Source organism: Schistocerca serialis, chromosome 3 (genome assembly GCF_023864345.2).
Source record: "Schistocerca serialis cubense isolate TAMUIC-IGC-003099 chromosome 3, iqSchSeri2.2, whole genome shotgun sequence".
Lineage (NCBI taxonomy): Eukaryota > Metazoa > Arthropoda > Insecta > Orthoptera > Acrididae > Schistocerca > Schistocerca serialis.
Genome location: NC_064640.1, coordinates 431534856 through 431561587, shown reverse-complemented (window position 1 = coordinate 431561587; position 26732 = coordinate 431534856). Strand labels below are relative to the sequence as shown.

Below are 26732 nucleotides of genomic sequence, written 5' to 3'. Positions count from 1 at the left end.
GAGTCATGGCCCATCGAACATAGGCCGGTGTGAGGTGGAGCGTACACTATTAAGTTAAGTAGTGGTTTTGACTTTGTACATATGTACTGTTTGTTTTTTCCTTTTCTTTTTCGTTTATAACTGTATAGCTATGGTGTTCTTGTAATCATTGACAAAGGTCTTCTTAGGCACTTGTGGGTTTTATTGTTCTTCTGAGGAAGGTGTAGTTATCTACGCCGAAACCTGGGTAAACACTAGGTGCTTTTTTCGCAATCGAGGCGGGTTTTTAGTTTTTTAATATATTAACCAACGATTGCCGACGCGCTGCGATGTTGAAGGTTCTTTAATTACGATGGGCTGAGTGATTTACATATTGATCATATGGCCCAAAATGAGCTGCAGTTACCTGGGCTTGTCCGCGAGTGAGCTCGGTGACGATGCTGCCGCCGGCGGAGCCTGTGATGAGCGAGGAGACGGAGCAGCCGACTCTGATGGCCGAGACGTCGTCCGGCGCCAGCTGGCGCGCAGGCCGCGCCGCGCCAGCCGCTGCCGCTGCCGCTGCGTCGTCGTGCGCGCGCGCCACGGCCAGGCTGCCGTTGCTCAGGATCTGGCGCTGAAGTTGCAGCTGGCGAGGCGCGTAGTAGTCCTGGCCGTATCCCTGCGACATCCCGACGCGCGCCGGCCCCAGCTTGCCCTGGCGCCGCATCAGCAAGAGACTGCCCAGCTGTGGCGGTTTCGGAGGCAGCGCCGGGGGAATAGGTCTCTTGGGCAGCGCCGAGGTCGCCTTGCTGTCCTTCAGACTGCTCGAGCCCGTTTTCTGATCGACACAGCTTAGCTTCTCAACCTCTTTCCGTCCACTGTCTGCCGCCGGGCAATCGTTTGCTACTTTTGTATTTTCTTCCTTCAGAACAGACTTACCCACTTCCTTTTTAAGCGTTTCGACGGACTTCTCATCAATTTGGCGAGCTTCGTTTTTGTCCACCTCTTCCAGTTCCACATTCCTGACCAAAGTGAGACCTTGACTCGACATCATTAAACAGGCTTTTTCTTCCAGATGCTGAGCTTTTGTAGGGGGCGACGGTGTCTTCTCCTTTATTGCCCACCTCATCTGTTCGAGCTTCAGTTCGGTAGCCTTCTTGTGCAATGCTGCTACTTTCTCCACCTCCTTCACAATATCGAATTCCTCCTCATTTTTCTTCTCTGTCAGATTTTCCAGCGTTGCAGCTCCTACAGGTGCCTGAGACTTTTCATTCGCGTTTTCCATAACGCCATCGTGTTCTTCCTGGTCTTCTTGTTCTTCTTCGATGCTGGAGCACGTATACGTGAATTTCACCCTCCTTTCCTTTTCATTCAGCTTATCCCTGTTAGAGAATTTGTATTCGTGAGCGTCTCCTTCGTCCTGGTCACGAAGTAGTATTTGATTGACACATTCCAGGACAGGATTGTGATTGTACACTTTGTACAGATCTCTGTCCGCAAAATCCTCGTGCCGCCCGAGATAGCTGTGATCGTGCTCCTCCGTCTGGCAACTCTCGTCGCGTTCTTCTTTCAGAATACTGTTAGTAGGCTCAGCCGGTTTAAGGGCAACAGCAGTGTCACTTTCCGACGTTTTTGAAGAAAGGGACTCCAGTGAATCGTGGTGTCCATTCCATTTCGGAGATTCTTCAGTGGCTAAGGCGGAGCCAGGCGAGTTGGAATTTTCGATGGGTAAAGATAACGTCTTTGTTCTTCTCGCTGCTCTACGTAGCCTTGCAATCTCTAGCGCCTGTAAGAAAGAAAATACATTTATTCTCATAACTTATAGAATTACTGTATCAATAGCCATATGTAGTACTGGCAAATGACTGTGAATTACACAAAACCTCCCGCTGTTCGAACCATTACTTTTGAGTAAACAATCAACTGGACAATACTAAACTGCTTCTTACTCTGCCCAGATGTGTCATGAATCCGTACTTTTAGTACTGACAAGTGTGAAGTACCATCTCAAGTAGTTCTTCCTTGCCACACTGTATGAAAGGAAGTATATATATCCTCTATGGTACGGTGCTGTCATAGCCAAACACGTGGAAGTGACCCTTTACTGAAACTGTACGTTTCATTATACTCTCAACCGAGTCTTAAAGGAAAATATTTATGTACAACTGGAATTTCTCTGTCTCTGACTTAAAATCTTGCAATGGAGACTGTTGAAATTTATTTCTTTCTGCACATTGTTATCTATCGTCCGGATTTAACACATGAGCTGCTAAAACGTCTTAGTAATAAGTTACCAACTTACTACCGTAGAAGATAAGCTGTAAAGTACCGTGATTTAGAGTCAAGGATGCTGATCAGAAGGATGCAGTCTGATCGATCATTCAGAAAGGATGGAAAGATTGTCTTCATGTGGGATGGATGTATTCTGGACATAGAGAATGATGTTCAAATGTTCAAATGTGTGTGAAATCTTATGGGGCTTAACTGCTAAAGTCATCTGTCCCTAAGCTTACACACTACTTAACCTAAATTATCCTAAGGACAAACACACACACCCATGCCCGTGGGAGGACTCGAACCTCCGCCGGGACCATCCGCACAGTCCATGACTGCAGCGCCTGAGACCGCTCGGCTAATCCCGCGCGGCATAGAGAATGATAAGGCTGTTCAGAGGTTCATGTATTTCAGCTAACACTGTTCCTAGTCGAAGATAGATTACACTGTTACTTCAGTAATTCTTCCCATAGTTTCACATTTTCAATTCGTGATACGTGCAAACAGATTAACCCGACGAGATTCTAATCTTTGACATTTTATCCGCATAGTATTTCCAATAAATTATTCATCAAATAATTACTTATTCAGATGAATTGTCTGTTTACTCTCAGATTGCAGAGACAATATTACAGAGTATCTATTTCTAGTAACTGCGTCTGTTCTGTTAGAAATGCTGGAAGACAAAGGAACGCAAATCAAAAGTCAAGGACCTAGTCCTGTAATAAAAATATTGCAAGGGATACATTTTCCTGGACTCGAAAAGTTGCGAAAATAGCTTCTGTAATTACGGACAATGGACAGGGCTGACTCGTAGCGAATCAACAAATTCTGTAGTTTTCTTTAGCGAACTATAGAATAAATCACATTACAAAATGATAAACGCAAATTGCTCGCTAATTTATCGCCATTGTCTGTCTTTACAAATGTATATGGAGAATGTATTAAAAGTTGTGATTGCAGTGCAGATAGGGTTAAAGTGCCCAAATTATGACGTCATCAGTCTCTCCTGCCCATAAGCGTCAAGCTGGGGAACGTCCCCGACAGTAAGGACACAGTCAAAGCCTGAAGAACCCAATAGTAACAGAGTATCAATAAATCCGCTAGACAGAAGCAAGAAGTAGTGAGAAAGCGGTGAGTGTGTAGGTGGGTGAGTTGCTCCGCGCAGAAAGCAGCTGGAGGCCCCTGGGACATGTCATGTGATGTGAGACGCATCCTCTGAATTCGACCAGTGTTTCCTCACTCTCCATTATCACAAGAAAAACTAGAATGCAAAAAGTTAATGTAATCTCAAGAGAGATGACAGTAACAAACTACAGACGTAAAAAAATAAGAAGAATTAGAGGTGGGAAGAGCAGGATCAGGCCGGGCCACTGGGCAACGGCAACCATGGGCCCCCTGGGTTGGAGCAGGTGACGGGGAACCTCAAAAGGATGACGAGGGCAATGTGTCCTACCTCACAGAGAGGAGTTTAAACATGGGAAAAACGTAAAACTCTAACAGCTGGTGTGGCATCGTCCGCTAGCACTAGAGGCAGTGTGTCAGCAAGTTGAAGGTTTCGCTGTAAGGTGATCAAATTGGGACAGTCGAGTACGACGTGGGCCACCATCAGACAGACGCCAAACCGACAGTGGGGTGGTGCCTCATGTCGCTTGACTTGACTGTAGGCGAGCTTTTTGTGGCCAATGCGAAGTCAATTAAACTGTAGATTTTCTATGAAAAATCACGAAGGGAATACTACCAGTGGTCGTGGTCCACCTTCCTGCTAGTAGTACAGAGAAACCAGGGCACAGCTATTCGTGTTCCGAGCCTCAAACTGACGAAAGGTCTGGTACCAGAACCCCAACCTCCTAAATTGACATCCTGGTAGCTTACGTGGCTAAATGGTCAGGTCGTTCGTTCCCTACGACCCTAACGTGACCTGTGGTCCAGACAAAGACGACCGACCATCCAGCTTGATGAAAATCAGACAGGAGATACTGGATGGTGACAACCATTGGGTGTCGAGTGTAGGAACAGTCGATAGCGAGAAGACTACTTTGGGTGGGACGGCCGATTAAGAATGTACCGCCAGTGCAAAAATCAAGAACAAAAGTGACTGAGGACTCACATGATGTCCAACAATTCTGCAGTGAAAGCACTGCATCCGCTCGACAGGGAAATTAGTTCACTGTACCTTGCACTTGTCGGCAAAACCAGTTCGTCTGTCGACCATAGAGCCGTCAGTGTATACCACTTTGTAACCCAGAAATGAAGGACAGCCAGGAACAAATGGCGAGAAACCATGGGGTCAAATCAGCCTTTTGGTTCAAAGAATAGGTCGAGACAGATCCGATGTCGCGGTACACATCCTGAGGGTGCACGCGATTGTTCAAATATGGTTCAAATGTCTCTGAGTACTATGGGACTTAACTGCTGAGGTCATCAGCCCCTAGAACTTAGAACTACTTAAACCTAACTAACCTAAGGACATCACACACATCCATGCCCGAGGCAGGATTCAAACCTGTGACCGTTTCGGTAGCGCGGTTCCAGACTGTCGCGCCTAGAACCGCTCGGCCACTCCGGCCGGCGCACGCGATTGTTCCCTGACAAGAGGTGACAGGTGGGACAGGATCAGAGCTTTGTGAAGTCGCAAAGAGGTAGAGTGGTCTGCACCCCTGCTTATGTTACTGACGCAGCGAAGTGTACTAAGGTGTGACCAGCACGATCACCTTAGTTGGCGAAGTGACATCTGTCGGACATCGAATACCAGTCCCAAAAAGGCTGAAGATTCCATCACACTGAGCAGTTGATCATCGAGGTAGAGTTCTGGTTGTGGAAGGACAGAACAATGGCGACAGAAGTTTATGATGCATGCCTTGGTGGCTGGAAGCCAGAAGCCATGGGTGAGGGCGCAGGACAGCGCCTTTCACATGGCACAGACAAAAATCAGGAGTGGACCATGTGGTGTCTTAAGCGTTTTGTAAGCTGAAGACGGTGATGTGTGTTGGCATTGGGCAAAAACTGACCTAACAGCTGATTCCAGGCAGACGAAATTGTCACAAGTAGAACAGCCTTAGTGAAAACCACCCATGGACGGAGACTAAAGACCCCAAAACTTTAGGTACCAACACAGATGTTGGCTCACCATGCATTCGACCAACTTGCAGAGAACATTAGTAAAAGACTTACTGGGCGATATCTGTCCATCTCAAGGGATGTTCACCCAGTTTCAGTACCAGGACGACCACGCTCTCTCACCACTGACATGAAAACACACCCTTGCTCCACATACATTTGAAAATGGCAAGGACGTGAAGTTGGCTATCCACCAATTGGTAGAATTGAGATAACTATTAAAGATCGTCTTATTAACACCATGAGTTACGCTTTAAATGTTTATTTGTCGAACTGGTAGTCGCGTAAATAACTCATCTACTGCATGTGACAGACAAAAACGACAGAACATACATCAATTTCAACAGTATATACAGTATATACAATAGCAGAAGTATGAGTCTACTTACATTACGTATCTCTACAGAAATGAAACATATGTCAATGAATATGATAGGATAGAATATGATATCCTTCCTAACTGACATGCATGTCACTGCTATAGAGTTACAAGATGTACGTGGGCTTTTATTTCCGCTATTATGTATACAGTAGTTCTGTTGTAAAATGTATTTACATATAGTTGTTTGTTCCTCTGTATCAAATGCCACTGACTATGGTCTACACACCTAAATACAAGTTGGAAAGTAAATATTTCAAGTGCAGCCCATAGTGTTTAGAAGGTATCCTTTATTAAACACTGTCATGTTTTGCTGTGGGTGCAGTCTGACCCTTGAGCCGCGTAAGGGCGAAGGGATAAAGGGAAAAGGCACTAAGGCATTCCACTCACTGACCGTAGTGTTATATGGCGCTAGGTAACATGTAGTGAAACGAAGTGGGTTCACTCCATCTGCAGTTTGAGGACACGAAATGTAAGCTGATAATTATCAAATGCAGAGGCTTGAGCATAATGCAGAACAAAATGTTCAGTATACAGCATCTGTGTCGGTATAGACAATGACATTAAGGGAGACACTGGGTGCACTTGCGGGGGACTGGTGTCCACAGAATAATCGGCCTAGTAACAAACCGTTCCCAGCATTCTTGTTTCTGTCGTTTTATTCGGTGATGAACCCAGGGACAGATCTGTTTAAAGGCACTGGGGTGCTACATTGATGAATGTCTGCTTAGGCTGTAGGATAGCCCATCTGTGCTCTCTAATAGGTATAGCGATTTCTGAAGTTCATCAAGGTACAAGGTACTGTTTTCCAACTGGAGGTTGGCGGTGGGAGAATACAAAGAGAGAGGGGACTACTAACTCCGCTGCCGATGGAATGGCTGCAGTTGTGCTCTTGGCAGCCACATCAATACCTCCACTTGGTGGGGTGCAAAGAGCGACAGCTGAGGCAAAGGCATTCCATTCAGTGTTGTTGAGAGACCATCTCAGGTAGGTGATGCTCAGGAAGGGACAGGTTGATCGTAAATTATCACAGTCACACAGGTCACCGTGGACTCCAAGATGAATGGAGGGAAGAAGACCGGGGTCGAAAATGCAAAGATCAGTTTCGATAGATTTACAACCATCACTGGTTTTAGTTCCAACCCACAAAGGGTTGTGGCCGTTGAAGTTACCCAAAATGAGGGAGGGGGGAGGAGGAGGAGAGGGGGGAGGAGGAGGAGACGAAAAAGCAGTGCAGATAACATTCTGTGACAGTTCACTGTCAGTGAGAGAGATACACATTATTAACAGTAAAATCCAGACATTTCTTCACATGAACAGCCACATCCTCCAAGGTTGTGTGAAGTGACTTGTTGACAGTAGACCATACATGCAAACACCCGATGTTCTGTCATAGTCAGCCTTATTATTATAGGGTTCACACAATGCTGGGAACTAAGGGCAGTGCATAAAGCTAGGGAAATGCGTAAGAGATGTTGCAGCTCAGTTGGGTAGTGGAAGGAACTGCTATAGGTTCACTGGAGTATCATGCTGTCGGTATCTCTTGGGGGTGTGAAGGGTAAGAAGCAACAACAACCTGGTTGATTAACCATCGCTTTGCGTCCCCGTGCCCTAGCCACGAAGGGCACAGACGCCTTCGTGTATGTGTGGAGTTTTACAGGTTACGCACCCATAGTACGACCCTTGTGTGGGCAGGAGGGGGGGGGGGGGAGGGGGGCACCGCCGTGCAGATACTTTACGACTCCTCTCCTCCCCCCTCACAATGGGATCGTCACCTGTGATATAAATTAAGGATGTGAAGATAGACAAGCACAAAAAGAGGGATGTACACCACGTTGGGCGACCTCCCCTGCACGATCCACTCTTCCTTAAGATTTGGAAGAGGAATCGTATATCCAACCCAACAATGGAGACTGTATAGCGAGAAGTGAGAAGTTGTAGAAAGTGTCTGAGGACAGAACAACTTAGTGCCGATCATGTTTTGATTTTGTTAATGATTTTGGATACGAAGACCATCCAATTACAATGCAGAGGGGGAAAAAAAAACCAGGATAGACTTGCTACCACAGAAAGGGAAGTAGCACTGCAAGGGCCGGGACACCCTGGGGGAGCGAAGTACGCTTAAACCACGATGATAGACGTGTGATGATCTTCCGCATGTATCACCTGCGATGCTAATAATCACAGCATTTTACGCACGAGCCATTCGGCTGCAGCATTTAAATGGTTATGTTTTAAGAGAAGATGGAATCTTCTGAAAACTTTTTTCTCCTCTTCGATTGGTGGCGTATTTTACGATGTATCCGAAATCTGTCGCAACATACCAGAGGATACTGTTTTTCCTGCAAAGTCCCTTCCAAATAATGATTTGCTTCTCGTGAATGTACACGGAGTAATGCTGAAGCATGTATCAATTAGTTATCAAGAGCTCCTGTCCTTTCCCTTATATTTCACTCTTTCTTCGAATTCCCTTCTGCCTACAATTTTACCATTTATCGTCCATCTGTTTTCCTCTGTTTCCTGGCCTTATCCTGCGTCTTCACGGGATGGGTATGTTAATCCGGATTTGGCAATTTTAGTGGAGGAGGATGGCTAGATGCTATTCCTGTCGCCATCTCGCGATGGCGGAGGCCGGCATTATTGTCTTCAGTATTTCATATTAATTTTCTTTGTCTTTGAAGAGTTACATTACAATACGATTCTATGTTGGTTTGAATCTGAACAAGCGTTTAGCTTTGTGATATCGACTTCCCTTTGTGAACCCTACTTCCTACAACTTCTCCTATGATCAGGTGACTCTTAGTTAACAAATGTCATCACGAATATACACTCCTGGAAATGGAAAAAAGAACACATTGACACCGGTGTGTCAGACCCACCATACTTGCTCCGGACACTGCGAGAGGGCTGTACAAGCAATGATCACACGCACGGCACAGCGGACACACCAGGAACCGCGGTGTTGGCCGTCGAATGGCGCTAGCTGCGCAGCATTTGTGCACCGCCGCCGTCAGTGTCAGCCAGATTGCCGTGGCATACGGAGCTACATCGCAGTCTTCAACACTGGTAGCATGCCGCGACAGCGTGGACGTGAACCGTATGTGCAGTTGACGGACTTTGAGCGAGGGCGTATAGTGGGCATGCGGGAGGCCGGGTGGACGTACCGCCGAATTGCTCAACACGTGGGGCGTGAGGTCTCCACAGTACATCGATGTTGTCGCCAGTGGTCGGCGGAAGGTGCACGTGCCTGTCGACCTGGGACCGGACCGCAGCGAGGCACGGATGCACGCTAAGACCGTAGGATCCTACACAGTGCCGTAGGGGACCGCACCGCCACTTCCCAGCAAATTAGGGACACTGTTGCTCCTGGGGTATCGGCGAGGACCATTCGCAACCGTCTCCATGAAGCTGGGCTACGGTCCCGCACACCGTTAGGCCGTCTTCCGCTCACGCCCAACATCGTGCAGCCCGCCTCCAGTGGTGTCGCGACAGGCGTGAATGGAGGGACGAATGGAGACGTGTCGTCTTCAGCGATGAGAGTCGCTTCTGCCTTGGTGCCAATGATGGTCGTATGCGTGTTTGGCGCCGTGCAGGTGAGCGCCACAATCAGGACTGCATACGACCGAGGCACACAAGGCCAACACCCGGCATCATGGTGTGGGAAGCGATCTCCTACACTGGCCGTACACCACTGGCGATCGTCGAGGGGACACTGAATAGTGCACGGTACATCCAAACCGTCATCGAACCCATCGTTCTACCATTCCTAGACCGGCAAGGGAACTTGCTGTTCCAACAGGACAATGCACGTCCGCATGTATCCCGTGCCACCCAACGTGCTCTAGAAGGTGTAAGTCAACTACCCTGGCCAGCAAGATCTCCGGATCTGTCCCCCATTGAGCATGTTTGGGACTGGATGAAGCGTCGTCTCACGCGGTCTGCACGTCCAGCACGAACGCTGGTCCAACTGAGGCGCCAGGTGGAAATGGCATGGCAAGCCGTTCCACAGGACTACATCCAGCATCTCTACGATCGTCTCCATGGGAGATTAGCAGCCTGCATTGCTGCGAAAGGTGGATATACACTGTACTAGTGCCGACATTGTGCATGCTCTGTTGCCTGTGTCTCTGTGCCTGTGGTTCTGTCAGTGTGATCATGTCATGTATCTGACCCCAGGAATGTGTCAATAAAGTTTCCCCTTCCTGGGACAATGAATTCACGGTGTTCTTATTTCAATTTCCAGGAGTGTATTAACGCGGTGTTTCTATGTTATGGTGTTCCCGTTGCGCGCAGTGACCAAGTTGTTAATGGAATGTTGCACAACAAGCAAGGGTTTGTATTCTGGTGACGAGTGGGTAGCGCTCGCAGATTTTTATTTCTGAGCTCTCACCATTAGTAACTGCAGTTCAGTTTCATACTGTTAACTCCACGATAACGCCCGTCGCCAAAATGTGAAGTACTGCCGCAGTATTTCCGGTGAGGATATTTAGCGCATTCATCTTACTATCTCAAATCGATGGACTTTCTTATAGTTACGGAGTTTAAGTAATGTAAGAGTGGATATATGTTCCCAGACATCACTGAAATTTAAGTGCTGAAGGAAGAATGGTGGAACATTAGCACAGCGTTTGAATGAAGAATTTTGTTGCCTGTTTCACGTTAGTAGTAATTGTGTTAGAAATGGACTGCACGAAACCAAGGTAATACAATACAAACCTTCAGAAAAATTCCAATATTTTCATCTCCACTTCCTGATACACGTTATACATGAAGCAGCGGCTTAACTAGGTAAGTGGCGCCCAGGGCAAACTTCGACTTAGCACCCCCTCCACTCCTTGCCCATCACACGATTTTACAGTTAAGTAAAGGGTATGCCGTTCTTTTCTGTGCGCTACACACCAAAACATGGCACAACACGATGTTCAAAGTAGCGTTGCTTGGAACAAAAACGCGATTCCTTCCATTGTCAGTCAATGCAAAACTGTAACCAAAGAAAACCACACTTTATGCTTTCGTCGCTTTGGCTCACTTGGCATAACGAAAGTGGTCCATCTATTAGCTGAAAACAACAAAACAGCATATCCGTACTAGCGACACTTACGTCCTACGAAGCAGTTGCTCAACACAGTCCACTAAGACTCTCTTCATTGGTTCCCGCAATCTCAGTCCCCTTTTCCATTCTAGTGCTCTTCTCCTTCATTTTCGTCCACTAATTCTACTTCTGTCTTTCTTCACCCTCTTTATTCCATTTTTGCATTGCTCGTTTGTTCCGCCTGTCACAAAACCGTTGCCCCTTAGGGTAGTAGCGATGAGGGCACGCAATGGGCCGCAAGACCCTGGAATGATTCCGCTATAATTTCCATCTTCCGTATATTCTGTTTTTACGTGGCTTCGTCTCACAAGCAAACTTTACTCATATCTGTGGCACACTGATGGACTTTCGCATATTGACAGCTGCTTCTGCTGCACGAATGTATGTGGCTGAGCTCTTAGAAGCGAGAGTTGGTTCGGCCAATGTGTAGTTATGGCGTGGTCACCGCACGTGGCTTGCCAGTTTGGCAGGAGAACAAGGCGTTCCGCTTCAGCTGTTCCGTTTAGGCTATTTTGGAGTGAAGTTGTGCTTTGATCGTTTATGATATGGTGTGCCTTTGAGGCCGTATTGCATTTACACTGAGAAAGATGGAATGCGATAAATAGAAGCAGTTTATAGTTTGTACTCACGAAGTGGTACTGAGACTCTACGATAATATTTTCTGTACGGCGACTCCTGACCACCAAGTAATTTGTCTGATTATTTTACGACTTTGCGAGCTGTGTCGGAACTGTGCAGTAGCTTAGGCAACATTAACGGATGAATAGCAGAGTGGCAGTTGCTATGATAAATATTGGACAGATTTCTGTCATTTTACTGTTGTATCTTCTATATGACCGGTTTTAGCGAGCTGGTATTTCAGTTGCCAAATAGGTTGTGTGTTTTACATGATTTTCAAATGTATTTTGAAAAACTACTCTTTTCTGGGTGTACTGAGGACAGCATGTGTTTCACGTAACTTGTTTGCTTGAAGCACAATCATAGTCCAAATCTGATACCTTTACTTCAGTTCCATATTCTTCGTGTATTCAGTTAAAGTGCAAATTCGTGAGGTAACAGAGGTGAGCTACTTCACGGCCTTGCATGTATGCCTGTTCGTAAGTAACTGAGCGAAATACTTCCGTGACTAATTCAATTAGTGTTTTACTCTGCATCGGTTTTGCTCGTAACGACTATTCAAAAACAAGCACTCGCTGCAGTAGTAAATTATAAGTTGCGTTCAGTGACTAACGCAACATTTTCCTGAAAGCAGATTGGTTTTATTCAGGATTCCAATACGTCGAATTATTCCCCCCTCCTCTGGCAAAAAAACCATATTTTTTCAACATAAACTCCATTCGATGCGACTGCCTTACGCCACCTTACTAGGAAGGCCTATATTGTACCATTCTACAGGTCGACGTCGAAGTCGAAGTCTTTATGCATCAAAAAACCTCCCCATCATCCACGTACTGCTTCCCGCGGAGTGCATCTTCCATTGGGCCAAACTCTTTGCTCATTATGGTTTTCTGTTAGGCTCCGAGGAACCCGGCAGGTACGCACCTTCGAGTGCACCAGTGTCAGCACTACTAACAGACGTCCATTTGAGCAGCGAGGCGTTTGTCATCCGTCTATCACCTTGAGTGTGCGTGTTCGCACGTTCCAACACTGTACGAGTCACCGCCGTGTGTGGCCGTCCAGCACGCGGGATATAGGACAGGTTTGTGCGACCTTTTTGCGATGACAGACTCCTCGCCTAAAGACTCACGGTGCTTTTGTTCACTGTCTGGTCTCCACAGGCATCCTTCTAGCGCCTATGAATATCTGCATTCTTTTGTTTTCCGCCAAAAGAAACTCAGTGACAGCTCTCTGCTTGGAACGCACCTTCTTTATAGACGCCATTTTGAAGTAATGTGTAGCGCTTCCACTGATCGAAACTTCATGAAACTGTAGGGGCTGACGCGGGAATATTCCACGATGTCCCAGAATAGATCCTACATTTTTTTTATCAGACATTGATCGAGAAAAAGATGTGTTGCATTACTTATTGATAGCGCGTCGTATTTTCAGATCTCGGAAGGTAAGCTCGCCTCGAGAGCTCCAGGGCAGCAGCTGTTTCGTCATCGAAATTATGTTCTATGACGTTACATAACTTGGTCGCAATCAACAGATGATTTTAGATGTCAAGAGAATTTCCGTTGCGTTACTTATGCGTGTCTAACCAACCCGGAGGGCAGTTAGATCGCGGGATAATACGTTCTTCGGGCTTTAATCACTTTTCAGAGATATCTTAGATCAGAGCTATTTAAAGCGGAAATTTGTGTCCACTGCTACTAGCGAAGTCACATCTAATTCAGGCAGACACCATACAACCCTAGTTACGCCACCGGCATTAAGTGGCAAACGTTGAAGAGGTAATGAGCAGTACGTGCCTGTTGTCGGATGAGGTTGTCCCTGGCGGCGAGCTGCGCGCGGATGCTGGCCTGCTCTGAGCGCAGCCGCCGCTCCAGCCCCAGCAGGGCGGTGAGCACGGAGTTGAGCTGTCTCCGACGCAGCCTCGCCTCGGCGCTGAGCAGCTGGCGCCAGCGGGACTCTTGCGTGCTCAGCGCCAGCCGCGCCAGCGACAGTTCGCGACGCGTCTCCGCGCAGCACGCCGCATCTCCCTGAAACACGTCGACCTTACGTCAAAACACGAAGCTTTAGTATAGTAAACAACTAACACTTTATAGTCAACACCCCACCAGCGAATACACCATCTACTCACATTAACACGACCAACGCCTATGTTCGACGTGAACGTGCAATAACCACTCACGGACGGCAGTTGGCAGCACTAGCAGTATAGGGTATCTAATGTGTGTCTGGGGGATGTGGAAAACAGTGCAGCCGTTGTAATACTGAAACAGAGCGATTTATCTGACGTCCAAAAGGGCATGATCACAGGCTTTCGGTCATCTACATCTACATCTACATTTATACTCCGCAAGCCACCCAACGGTGTGTGGCGGAGGGCACTTTACGTGCCACTGTCATTACCTCCCTTTCCTGTTCCAGTCGCGTATGGTTCGCGGGAAGAACGACTGTCTGAAAGCCTCCGTGCGCGCTCTAATCTCTCTAATTTTACATTCGCGATCTCCTCGGGAGGTGTAAGTAGGGGGAAGCAATATATTCGATACCTCATCCAGAAACGCACCCTCTCGAAACCTGGCGAGCAAGCTACACCGCGATGCAGAGCGCCTCTCTTGCAGAGTCTGCCACTTGAGTTTATTAAACATCTCCGTAACGCTATCACGGTTACCAAATAACCCTGTGACGAAACGCGCCGCTCTTCTTTGGATTTTCTCTATCTCCTCCGTCAGACCGATCTGGTACGGATCCCACACTGATGAGCAATACTCAAGTATAGGTCGAACGAGTGTTTTGTAAGCCACCTCCTTTGTTGATGGACTACATTTTCTAAGCACTCTCCCAATGAATCTCAACCTGGTACCCGCCTTACCAACAATTAATTTTATATGATCATTCCACTTCAAATCGTTCCGCACGCATACTCCCAGATATTTTACAGAAGTAACTGCTACCAGTGTTTGTTCCGCTATCATATAATCATACAATAAAGGATCCTTCTTTCTATGTATTCGCAATACATTACATTTGTCTATGTTAAGGGTCAGTTGCCACTCCCTGCACCAAGTGCCTATCCGCTGCAGATCTTCCTGCATTTCGCTACAATTTTCTAATGCTGCAACTTCTCTGTATACTACAGCATCATCCGCGAAAAGCCGCATGGAACTTCCGACACTATCTACTAGGTCAAACGGTGGAAACGGTTAAGTTTCGAAACTGTTAGCGTGCAGCCGTGGTTAGAATATACCGTGCATGGCAAAATGGCGTTTTCCTAAACCGGCACAGAGGGAACTGTAGTTCACCAAGGTCCATAGAAGACAGGGGTGAACGACGGCTGCGATGTGAACGAGCGAAAAGACGTGCAGCTTTCGAGCAACTGTGCACGCAGATAAACCAAGGGGGGCACCGATATTGTCTCCTCAACGAGCGCAGCAAGCACCTGGTTCATGCACCTATGCCGATTGTTGTCCATCGTTGACGAAGGCTGGAATTTGCATGCCAGTACTGCAACTGGAAGCCACTGAGTGACTACAGATGGTCTTTTCAGGTGAATCACGTTTACTGGACAGATGGCCGTTGCCGTGTACGGCGTGAAACGTCCTAAAGCAAATACCCGGAAACAATCGTCGAAAGGGTCAGGGCTATAGGGAATTCTCAGGCTGATGTCATTCTGGAAGATACAGTAGATGAACACAAGTATGCCTCTATCCTTAGGGAGCATGTTCACCCCAACATGCAGTTTGGTTTTCCTCTTGGCACGACAGAATCTACCAGCAGGACAATGCAACGTCTCGCACAGCTCGCGGTGTACATGCGTGGCTCTAAAAGCACCAGGGTGAGTGCATCGTACTCCCTTGGCCACCAGGCTACCCGCATTTAAACTAATCGAAAATCTGTGGGACTACGTCAATCGAGATGTTCGTGCCACAGATTCTTAACCGAGAAACCTAGTGCAGGTGGCCACGAAACTGAAGCGGCATGATAACTACATCCCTGTCGCTACTCACTGACACTCCCTGAACGCCTCGCAGCAGTCCGCGCTGATAGAGGTAGTTATGCAGGCTTTTGACAGATGATCACATGTTACTGGAGAGTGCATTATTGTATGAAAGATGCTTGCGCGCTAACAAGGTTACGTGTCGAGAGCAGCACTCGCTGCCATTACAGAGAACTTCGCAGGAAGCTAATTGTACCGCATTAACTTACTATCTGTCGTGGAGCAGCATTTTTTTCGCAACAAATTTCGTCAGTGTGTTTTGAGATAGACGTCTCAAAAACCAGTGTTAACGGTTAGAATATTTTAAATCGAGCTGTTACAACACCTGACACAGAACAGCTGCAATCGCTTCTGATGGCGAAGCGCTGCATGGACCCAGTGCTCCACAACCGCTGCTAACTGACCCAAGTATGGTATAAACCTGAGAGTTTCCCACGATGTAAAACACACACACACACACACACACACACACACAATAAACGAGTGAGTGAGTGAGTGAGTGAGAGAGTGAGAGAGAGAGAGAGAGAGAGAGAGAGAGAGAGAGAGAGAGAGAGAGGGGTGGGGGAGACCTCATGAGGTGTTCAATTCAACTAACACAGGAAGGGTATTAATTAGAATTGTTAAGTACATTATACTGCGATTCCAACGGATGAACACAGGCAAATTGCCTAATTAATTAAGTCACTTAACTTAATCTGCAAATTTACACATTGTCATCAATTTTCCTAAGCCATCTGGAGCCATCTGTGTGTCGTCTGGGTACAGAGTCATGAAGGCATTGTAATTTTTGCAACCGCCAGTAAGTTGAATTAAGAAAGCCACAAGCTGGCGTAAATCAATAAGATTCGAAACAGCTGCCTTCGAACCTGAACCGCAGACACGTAGTTGCGGAAGGAGACGGTTTTCCCGTTTCTCGGGCGGGTCATTGTTCTGCTTCCACATCAGGTTACTCAACCCAAGCGCGAGGTGTTTATCTCGACCCTCCGGAAAATTAGCCGCAGGAATCGTCACAACTGCTGCCACTGCCGCTCCTCTTGAGGTTAGCTGCAGGAACAACATTTCTCTCCGAGTAGACACACCACTGAGGTGTCCCCGCAGCCATAAAAACCACGGCCATACGCTCTCCAAAACCGTTCGGACATGAGATGCTCGTTCATTTTGTTGCTAGCCTTAGACGATGCTTGTTCGCGACAGTATTGCTTAATAAATAGTTCGGAAGTTGGTACCATCCTTATTAGACATGAACTGGCTCCCATTGCTCTAGAACCAGTCTTGTATAAAATCCGAGGAGTAACAGATTGCGCCACGGAGACTCCACGTGCCTACTGCATCAGCCATAATCGCGTTGCAAGTTGCTTGTACCGTTCACTGGTCGATGCTGATTTAATAATTTTCTTGCGTCCTGCCCTTTCTGTCCATATCACGTATTTCCCATGGCCAGCCACTCTATCCCTTACGAGTTAGTAGTTACTTTGATTCTTCAACAAGTTTCACTGGATGGGATTCCGTAAGGACTATCACTTATTGTGAAATGAGATAGGAGTCTGAGGTCTCCGCGATCAACGGACAGAAGATTATCTTTAGCTGCTAAGAGGGAAATTTTATCAGACACACAGTCAATACACATACATATCTTCGTAATACAAACGCCAGATGACATTTTATGCATACAGTTCTTAGTGCTGTAGATACTCTGAGGAGGATTCAAGCAACTAACAAGATTAAAGTTTTGCTAAGCCCCGTCGAAAATAAATTTAACTTTTTAACGGCAAGTTAATATCATAATGTCTTGTCTCTTTCTTTAAATCCCAACTTCAACTAGCTAATTGCTTCATGCTCTGTAAGAGGCCTCCTACTACTACCTAGCACATGCACTCTAACAGCACTTTTCTAAAGATATGAAACACGACCTGTTTGGAATTTCACGCTCGTGTACGAGAATGCCTTTTTGTCGGATTTTCGTATTGAAAAACTAACTTCCTGGCTCTCTAAGGATCGTTAACTCCTGGCTTCAGAAATATTTAACACTTTTGGGAACATCCCCCACTGAGATGGCCCACAACGTGCCTCCTATACCAAAGAGGTTTGCAGTCGACTTCGCGTAATTCAAGAAACTCGTGGAATTTTACTAACATTCAAGCCTTTCAGCAGGTCATCATCATGAGCAGAAGCTGAATGCACGCAGTTACATTGGTCACTTTCTGGTTGCACTAGCAGACAGAACAACCCATGTGGAAGGTGCTCTTCCCTGTCAGTGCCCTTTGGGAATGCATAAAAGCACCTGTTCTCATGGGTAAAACTCCAGCCCTTAAGCCAGTATAGCAGGGACGGCAAAGAAAACAACCACATAACACGGCCAAGAATGATGCTGCAACAGTTTTCTTGAAGTATTTGTCAATTCAGGTTTCACATGTTAGACTCTTTTCGTGATGTGTAAGAACTTACCATCCGTGCAGCTCCTTTATACAGAATCAAAGTTCGGAACCACATTGGAAATCGTATTCTATTGAGACGAACCCTTACTCTACTACAAAAGCAGTGAGCTGTACAAACACGGACTCTTGTCAATTGTCAGTTAAAGTCTTAAAATAGCATGCAATGAAATAAGGTAATCGTATTCAAGCAGTAAACCTGTAAGTACAATGTTGCATTTCATCGTCTGTCGGAGAAATTAACGGTAAACTCTTGGCAAAAGTAACAAGGAAGATACCCATTCTACAACTGCGCTGACCCGAAAAACCACACGACCGAAATGACCAAGAAATTTGTACCTCTTGTCTCATATGAATCGTGGACGTGTAAATGAGAAGATCCACCAAACTCCCTCGCTAAATAACTGGCTGGCGAATTCGTCCGGCATTTTGTGTTGTCTAGGATGTTTTTTATAGCTTTCGCAAAAATGTATAGAATTTCTTGGAGTGATGTCATTTCGAGAAGAGCTCTTGCAACAACTTGTTCTTGTTCCTGTGGAATTTTATATGCGAGCCTACTCGGCTGCTACCGAAAGAAGTCATTCGCAACGAAATTTCCAAAGTTGAGGGAGCTACATTCGGTAAAAAAAAAAAAAGAGAGAAAAAACTAATTCTTATAGCATTCTTGGCTGGGAGACTCCGGAGCGCAGATTCAGCAGCCTAATTGGAAATTTTTTTTCTGTCCTCCGCGCACAATGGCATCTTTCCTTCGTAAAGGTCAAAGTTACTTTTTTGTGTATGGTAATTGTATGTGACTAATGTGCGTATATAGTGTGGTGTGGTTCCATGCTTTTGTTGGATTATGGTGAGGGGGGGGGGGGGGGGGGACGGAGAACGGGGGCGGTGTCTACACACAGCCTACTCTCTAATAACACCTGAGTGTAGTAGACCTCTAGTGCCACATACCTCCGGAAACCAACAAAGGATTTTTCGCTTCAATACCACGCAAGATCACTGCTGTATTGCGTTCCGCTGAAGGTGGACCAGCACAGTATTAAGCAAGAGGCCACAAGATTTTGGCTCGTCAGTATAACTAATTTCATGCCATGATTTTTTTTCTTCTATTCGTAAGTACGCTATCGTCACCATTTTTCTCTGTAGGATTGTTATCTCTATGATTTAGAAGAACTTTCATTTGCAATCCGACCGCACGTAAACTATGATTTCTTAGCACACATTACAGCAACATATTAATTGGTAATTTTCTATGTGCACTAAACGCGGAGCCTCAGGTTTTTCTATGGTCTGTAATGTCCAAGTGGTATCAGACTGCGAATAGTCAAAAAGAGTAGGCACATAGCTTAAGTATTCTAATGAAACAGAGACCAAATATCTGTTATAAACATGTGAAGTTTTTGTTAAAGGTAAGTCACAAAGGTTCACCTGGAGTCCAGTCTGGTAACCACGTTCGCGATCTGGACCATAGTAACATATTTACATAAACAGACAGTTAAAGAACGGAAATTCTCATGCCGAAACCACAGAACGTCTGCTAGCTTATGACTTGCGGCTGGCAATATGAACTTGTTCCGAATGAACAGAAGCATCCATTCCGCCAACACAAGGGAGACGATCTGTGTTTTGAGCACATCTTTAGCCACTATCTGGGGAAGTGCGCAAATTCATGGAGCGTTCATTTTCAGCTGACAATCACAGACGTTGGAGGCTTCCCTTCAATGGCAAGTTATCACATTTGCCACAGGAATATTTTAGGTCAATTTAACTTCGATGTGGAGACATAATTCGCTGCAAAGGGTAGACCGTAGTCAAACTCTACTCTTAAAAATTAGTACCCTAGGTTACTTGTGGTATAGTATCTACGTCACTGAAATGCGTTGGCAAGTACGGAAGCTGTTTTTGCGTAAATCGGATACAAACGTGCTTGTTTGATTCAGTTATTCAAATTTTTATTTTTCACTACGATTTTCATACAAAATCATTGCAGACAAATTCTAGAATTATATGTATTGATAGCTTTTAGTCGATACATTCCAGTTACACTTACTATTTGAGATTCTAAGAAGTAAGTCAAATTTTACAGGGTGTTTTCTTCTACGTAGTGTTGATTCTGGAATTTCACAGTTATATTTTATCACCGTTTTGTTTTAATGCGGCCTCCGTATGTTTTAACTCATTCTGAGACTCTATCGTCGGTACAGAAGTCCAAACGAGTAGAAAGGAAGCAGTGAGTAGCAGTAGCAGGAAGCAGATCAGAGTCCGCCTTAGTATGGTACGCGCGCAAACGCCGGTGAAGGCCGGCGCAACCGCTGCATGCAAATGTCGTAGGTTGCTCGTTTCTCAATCACGGGCCCCCGCTACAATGTTCAAAACTTTACTAATTCAGGAACCCCTGCGTAAATCAGTTCCACGCAGCGTTTTTTTACAGTTGAATTAAACTTAATACCGTTTAAAAGTATTTTCGGACTGCACCTGTTCATTCGTTCCTGTGGATCGTTTACACTACAGAAAGGAGTTTGCTCCGCCCTGGAGGTAATGGACCGGTATTTTCCTAATCCTCCTAAACGGGTAGTGGTCCGGATGCACCAGGACGGATCAAGATCGAGTGTTTCCAACACTCATTGCAGAGGAACTTGTTAAAACCCTGTCAGGAAGCAGCAAGTTACGGAAGCGCTAGCAGCGAGAACAGAAAATGGCCAATGAAAATACCTGCATTCTGCTCCCGGCTAGGTTCCGCTGGAAAGCCTAAATGTTGAAGCATTTCGTTAAGCGGTATGGAGCCAGCCGACAGCCCTCAGACGCAGGTGTGGTGTGCCCTTAGAAGCGGAGGGACTGTAGCGAAACTTCTTTCTGGACTCAATTGTTGTTGATTCTGAGTAGCCAACGAAGTTCTTCCAGCACTTCAATTCTACAACAACCTCCAATGCGTTTCCGTGAGCTGGTGTGCATTCCTGCTTAGGCACTTCGAGGTTTTCTAGGCGATTTTTGCCTCTGAGTGAACATGCATGCGTCCGATAGGCACACCCCTTGCATAAGATAGCGGAGCCAGAAGCTACCTCGACGGTTGGTGGTTCACTAAACAGAACAGACTTGGTGACGTTTGATTGAAGCAAAGAGATTCGACCGCTTCCGTGGAAATTTGACAGTGGTTTTTGTGACACTTTTTCCTTTATTGACACTAACCTTTATTTCAGTTTTGTTGTGTGGGTATTATTGGCGGAAGTTGCTACGTGTCAGTTCGAGTCCGTGTAGGCACTGCAAACGGCGTACATCTTACATTCCAGTGGTCGGACCTGGGAATATCTCTGAAAGTAGCTAGATTGCTAAAAGCCTCTCGTGATTGACACTGGATTAATGGAAAGTTTAACCCTCTCTCGTGGATCAAAGCGAGACTGGCTTATTTAGAATGATTTTCTTTTGTGTAGCAGGCAGCAAAATTAATACGGTTCCGACAATGAACGTCCCCAATTAAATCCCCGGAGTAATACGTCGCTTTGTCTCATGCGGTAGCATCACCGAGAGCACTTCGATTCAGGCTGCAGCTGCGAGTGTGAAGCAGCGCTACGATACAGAAGCTCTGAGGAAAGGAAGATCTAGCTGTAACACAATTTGAACGCTCTCGCCTTGAAAGAGATTAACGTACTTGGTTTCTATGAATCATCTAAAAAAAATAATAAATAAAAAGCTAGGTTTGGTTCCGAACTTGTGTTATTGTCTGCCAGTGTGTATAAGGGGCAGTCAAATAAAAATAAGACAGATGGAAAAGTGAACCGTTTATTATCTCACTGTGAGACAAGACAGTCAGTGACATCGAAAAGTGATTGCTGTTGTCTACTGAACTAAGAGTGTACCCAGGCTTGCACGTATTCGTCCGAAGGTAACCGACGACCACAGATATATTTTTTCAAGGCTCCACAGACATGAAGTCGGGGCTGTATCGAGACTGTGTAAGGGCTTTCCAGTGAAACTTCTACAGGGTATTCTAAACAGTCTAGAGAAGATGTGGAACCGGTGTAGAAGTTTCAATGGGAAAGTTTCATATCGTACACAGTATCCCGATCTCTTCCCCATGCGGTTTCCACATTAATGGAGCCCTGAAGAAAGACATTCGTGGCAAATTTGCTTCCGACGAAGAAGTACATGCCTGGGTACACTCATGGTTCAGCAAGCAATCGCAAACATTTTCCCATGATTCCAGAATGAGATTTTCACTCTGCAGCGGAGTGTGCTCTGATATGAAACTTCCTGGCAGATTAAAACTGTGTGCCGGACTGAGACTCGAACTCGGGACCTTTGCCTTTCGCGTGCAAGTGCTCTGCCATCTGAGCCACCCAAGCACGACTCACGACCCGTCCTCACAGCTTCAATTCTGCCAGTACCTCGTCTCCTGCAAGGTTCGCAGGAGAGCTTCTGTAAAGTTTGGAAAGTAGGAGTTGAGGTACTGGCAGAACTGAAGCTGTGAGGACGGGTCGTGAGTCGTGCTTGGGTAGCTCAGATGGTAGAGCACTTGCCCGTGAAAGGCAAAGGTCGCGAGTTCGAGTCTCGGTCCGGCACACAATTTTAATCTGCCAGGAAGTTTCATTTTCCCATGATGTTATGGACCGTCTTCTGTCACAGTGGAGTGATTGTATTAACAGTTTTGAAATAATAAACAATTTACTTTTCCCATCTGTCTCGTTTAATTTAACTGCATCTTATATATGCTTGTGACATTGCTTTGCACATTCTTATTGGATGTATAATAAGCTACGCCTAAATTAGTTCATATTGGTTTCTATTATTTTGTTCTTGTTATACACCTTAATGCTTGTTATTTGCCTCTCAGCTTACTCGGCAGCTTCCTTTGAGTGTCAGCTAAGACTGGAACGTGTCAACTGTAGGTAGGAAGGAAGGAAGGAAGGAAGGAAGGAAGGAAGGACCGTTAGGGTTTAACGAGCTATCTACGTGAAGATCATAAGAGATGTAGCACATGCTCGGATACAGGGAAAGTGAGGAAAGAAACAAAGCGTGTTCTTTTGAAAGAAATCATTGCAGCATTTGGTTTGAGGGAGTTAGGGAAACCACGGTAAGCTTGAATTTCTCCGGCCGGTCGGCGATTTCAAAGGCTATCCTCCTGCGCGTTTCCGTCTCGCTCGGTCGTGTCGACTCTAAACTACAAAACTTTAGTTCTTTTTGTCCTCGAAAAGCATTTTTACTAAATGTTTTGGGAGTATATTTTAGGATTATATCGGTAGTTATGTCTTTTGGCCCTCTCACATAAATACTAATTTTAAGTAAACTGAACTGGTGAACTACAGCTCACAAAGGACTTAATACGTGTGTGCCCCATTCCTGGAAAGGAATTTAGGATACCACGTGAAAATGAAAAATGCTAACCGACAAGGAGAGCACATGGCTGATTTGATTATACTATCACATCAGGTATGTGCTCTGGGTGACTGGTTTCAGTATGTTCTTCCGTCTAACCGCCGTACTCTCGCACCGATTGCAGCACCATTTACCACGAATATAAAAGAACTAAAGAACTGGTTCGGATAAACTAGATATTTTTTTGGCATACAATCCGAATCCGCAAAAAAAAGTGGGTTTCCACCTGAAAATACAGACTACTACTCCCCTGGGGGGGGGGGGGGGGGGGGACGGTGTGGGTTAGGGGGTGACCAGTATTAGCATAGACATATCTCCTCTGTAAACATCTTTTCATCTTTTCATCTGAAGCTTTTTTCATACGATGCGTATTTTTTGAGATATTTAGTTGTTCCAACACACACGCTTAGTGAAGACCTAGAAGATTTGGGAAATTTTCTGAGAGATGCAAATGTTTCTCATGGCTTCGAAATGGGGTCCACAGCGTGAACCAAGTGATCAAGTAAAATCGTTTTCCTTTATTTAGCTGGAATCATTTCAGAATATGCAACTGATAGCTCCATGTAAATATGTACATGTAATCTGGACTTTAAATGTTCCTATTCTGAGTTATTCGTACATACTGATCACTTGAAATTTACCACAGTTGTCGATATATGCTGACTGTGTGACATATTTCTTTGTTTAGTAATTATAGCTAAATAGATAAGGTCACGTTAACAATTTCTTATTTACCAATTGCTACTTCTTCCCTCATAGACCTCCCGATGAATCACCATTTGCTATCCACTGTACGTCTGTACTCGCAACAGAAGAGAACACGATGCACTCTCATCAACTATTAGCGAATCCGTCGTGAAATAGAAACGATAGAGTGCCCACAACTCAAAAGTGATCATCGGCACAAAAAACCCAGTTTAGAGATTCGTACTGCGCTGAAAACGGAATGAGAAAATGTCTTTACCCCACTCCAAACCAAGGAAACACTGTATCAACGCCTATGCCTTGTACCATGTTTCGGCAGGTAGGGAGTAAACTTTTCTCGCCAGAACACCTGCACGCAAGGCATACATCATAGTGATAAATGCTGGGCGTTGTCCAACGTGGTCGAAAGAGAAACACCACGGGGCCACGGAACCGTGGAGATGCTAGTGGACTGGAAAAGTTTTTTGTATCATGTAATGTGTCCGATGAAGTGTGTGGGTTGGCAAAGTCTGATGAACGGTGTGTACTGGCGCATTTGACTAAATAATGTGGCACAACTACTATCATCGAACAATTCTCAGACACCACGTCGGCGGCTTATCTCCACAATTTGGGTGAATACAGCTGCAGGTTTCCCACCTCAAAGAAACCAGAGATCGATGCTGGGATCCGAATCCAGGACCTCCATTCAAGAGAGAATGACTAGTTATTAGACTACCGCTCGACTAGGTCTACTGTTACAGGAGCAGATATAATTATAGACTGTTGGTTTCTCAGGGAGAGGGTTTCGCGCTTCTTGCTGCGCAACGTGGCATTGTTTAGGATGAGTGTTACAACGGAATTCTTATAATTTCTTTGATGTGTACAAGCAAACAATGTTCTGGAAGCTACGTTTGTAAACTCAGAAGACTGCACCAACACCGGCGGGGGGCTTGGGAGGAGGAGGCGGCGGCGGCGGCGGCGGCGCGGTTTCTGGCCCCCAGCTTATTGGTTATTAACTGTCATAAGCAGAATTCCGATTTGTATCTAACTTAAATTTTATACAAAGAGCAGCAGCGCTTACTTTATACTCAATAAAAGATGGATACCGTTAAATATCTTAGTTCATTTTCGAAAATGAACTACCTTAGTTCGTATCTGGCGAATTAGTACACCCGCGTGGATCGTGGTTGTTAAAATTAAAGATCCGATCTTCTCCGTTGTAGCAAGGGCTGTCTGACGAACAAGAAATCACCAACCGTAGTTTAACGTTAGTGCTTTGGTGCAGTTGTTATACCAATTCTTCATAGGAAGATTTCCAAGGGAGAGTAAAAGAATTTCAGCTGTGAATGTAACTATGAATAATTTATTTTTCAGTAATTGTGAAAACAATTACCTCTCACTGGAATGAAACGCTTACTTAATTATACCATGATCGATTTACAGACTTCTAAACCTTATCACATCTACCTGTTCACAGTGAGATACAATAAAATGGTGCAATAATTCCTTTACATATTATGTGTGTGCTAACAAATTTGTTAACATCTCCCGGTCATGAGATTAACGAGTCTTACATTAATATTAAGAATGTGTATAACCTACGAATGTTTTTAATGTCTGACAAGCGACGTGTATACCGTGATGTCTAACTTACGTACTGAAGGATAACCTGATTGTGTAGGCAGTTTGTTTATACCATAAATTAGCAGAACAAAGTGGGAACACCACAGGTTTTCTTAAATACGTAATTTAGACAACATCATTATACCGATCTGATACTGATTTGAGGGTCGTTAATCAACCACCGGAGGTGGTAAAATTTGTTAGCACATACAGAATATGTAATGTTATGTAGTGCACTGGTTTGCTGCATACCACTTAACAGGTACATCTGATGAAACCAGTAAGCATCGAAACAAATTATGCTACAATAGCATTTAATTGCAGTTTGAGACGATCTCTCTTTTCCTAACTGATCATACCTGCAGCCCCGATCAACGACACGAAGTTTAATTACATGTATTTCGCCTTCACACTTTCATCGTTCTCAGTATTTACAGTCAATTTCTTCCGACTTGCGTCAGCATGCGTGTCATTTCAGCAACGCCTTACTCACGCGAGGAACCACGAATTTCTTAAAGCGGTTTGATTTGCCTGAAATTGGCTGCAGCACGCGATCGCGCCACACGACTTGCCGACGACCTTGTCCTGCCTTTGGGAGTGCAGCCTGCAGCATGTATCTGATGAAGTAAGCGACTGCCAGGAAGGCCGTCCACAGCAGCTGTCAGCCGCGTGGGGGCGACCTGTGTCCTACCGGATAATGGCTGTTGCTGCTGCTGCTGCAACTTATCTGATCTCAACTGCCTCCAGCCGGAAACACAAATGGTCCGCCTGCATCACGCACACTGCCAACGCGTACTCTAACTTCCGCCGAGACAAAGCGAATTGTCTCAATAAGGCTAGCGGGGAAAATCCATTGCAGAAGATACTGAAGATACTGGCTGTTTATCTAAGAGTCATTTTGAAGGCGGTTTCCCCAAGTCCATCTAGGCAAATGATGAGCTGGTTCCATAATCACGCCTCAGAAAACTCCAATAGGCAACTGATGGACTGCCGAAGTTCTTCGTAGGTGACGCCAATGCAACAATGCAGCTTTCCTGTTCCAAGTTTTACACTTATGCAAGCCCATTGCCACTTTTTGTTAATGCACATTTCTCCGCCACATAAAGGTACAACGGATTGAACCATTAGCATGTGACTAGAAACCGAACGTCTGTCTATAGTGGATTGCGGATCGTAATTGTTACCAAACAAATTATTTTT

General features: G+C 45.5%; 1 protein-coding gene across 1 annotated transcript in view; it reads right to left on the bottom strand.

Moving 5' to 3' along the window:
* The window catches only part of LOC126470316 (uncharacterized), a 219869-nt gene that overhangs the window by 10162 nt on the left and 182975 nt on the right, over window positions 1–26732 (bottom strand). Inside the window, exons 3-4 of the mRNA XM_050098092.1 lie at window positions 13235–13465; window positions 386–1744 (exon numbers count right to left, since the gene is read on the bottom strand). Of these exons, the coding sequence (XP_049954049.1) occupies window positions 386–1744; window positions 13235–13465 (1590 nt within the window). The remainder of the gene's footprint in view (window positions 1–385; window positions 1745–13234; window positions 13466–26732) is intronic.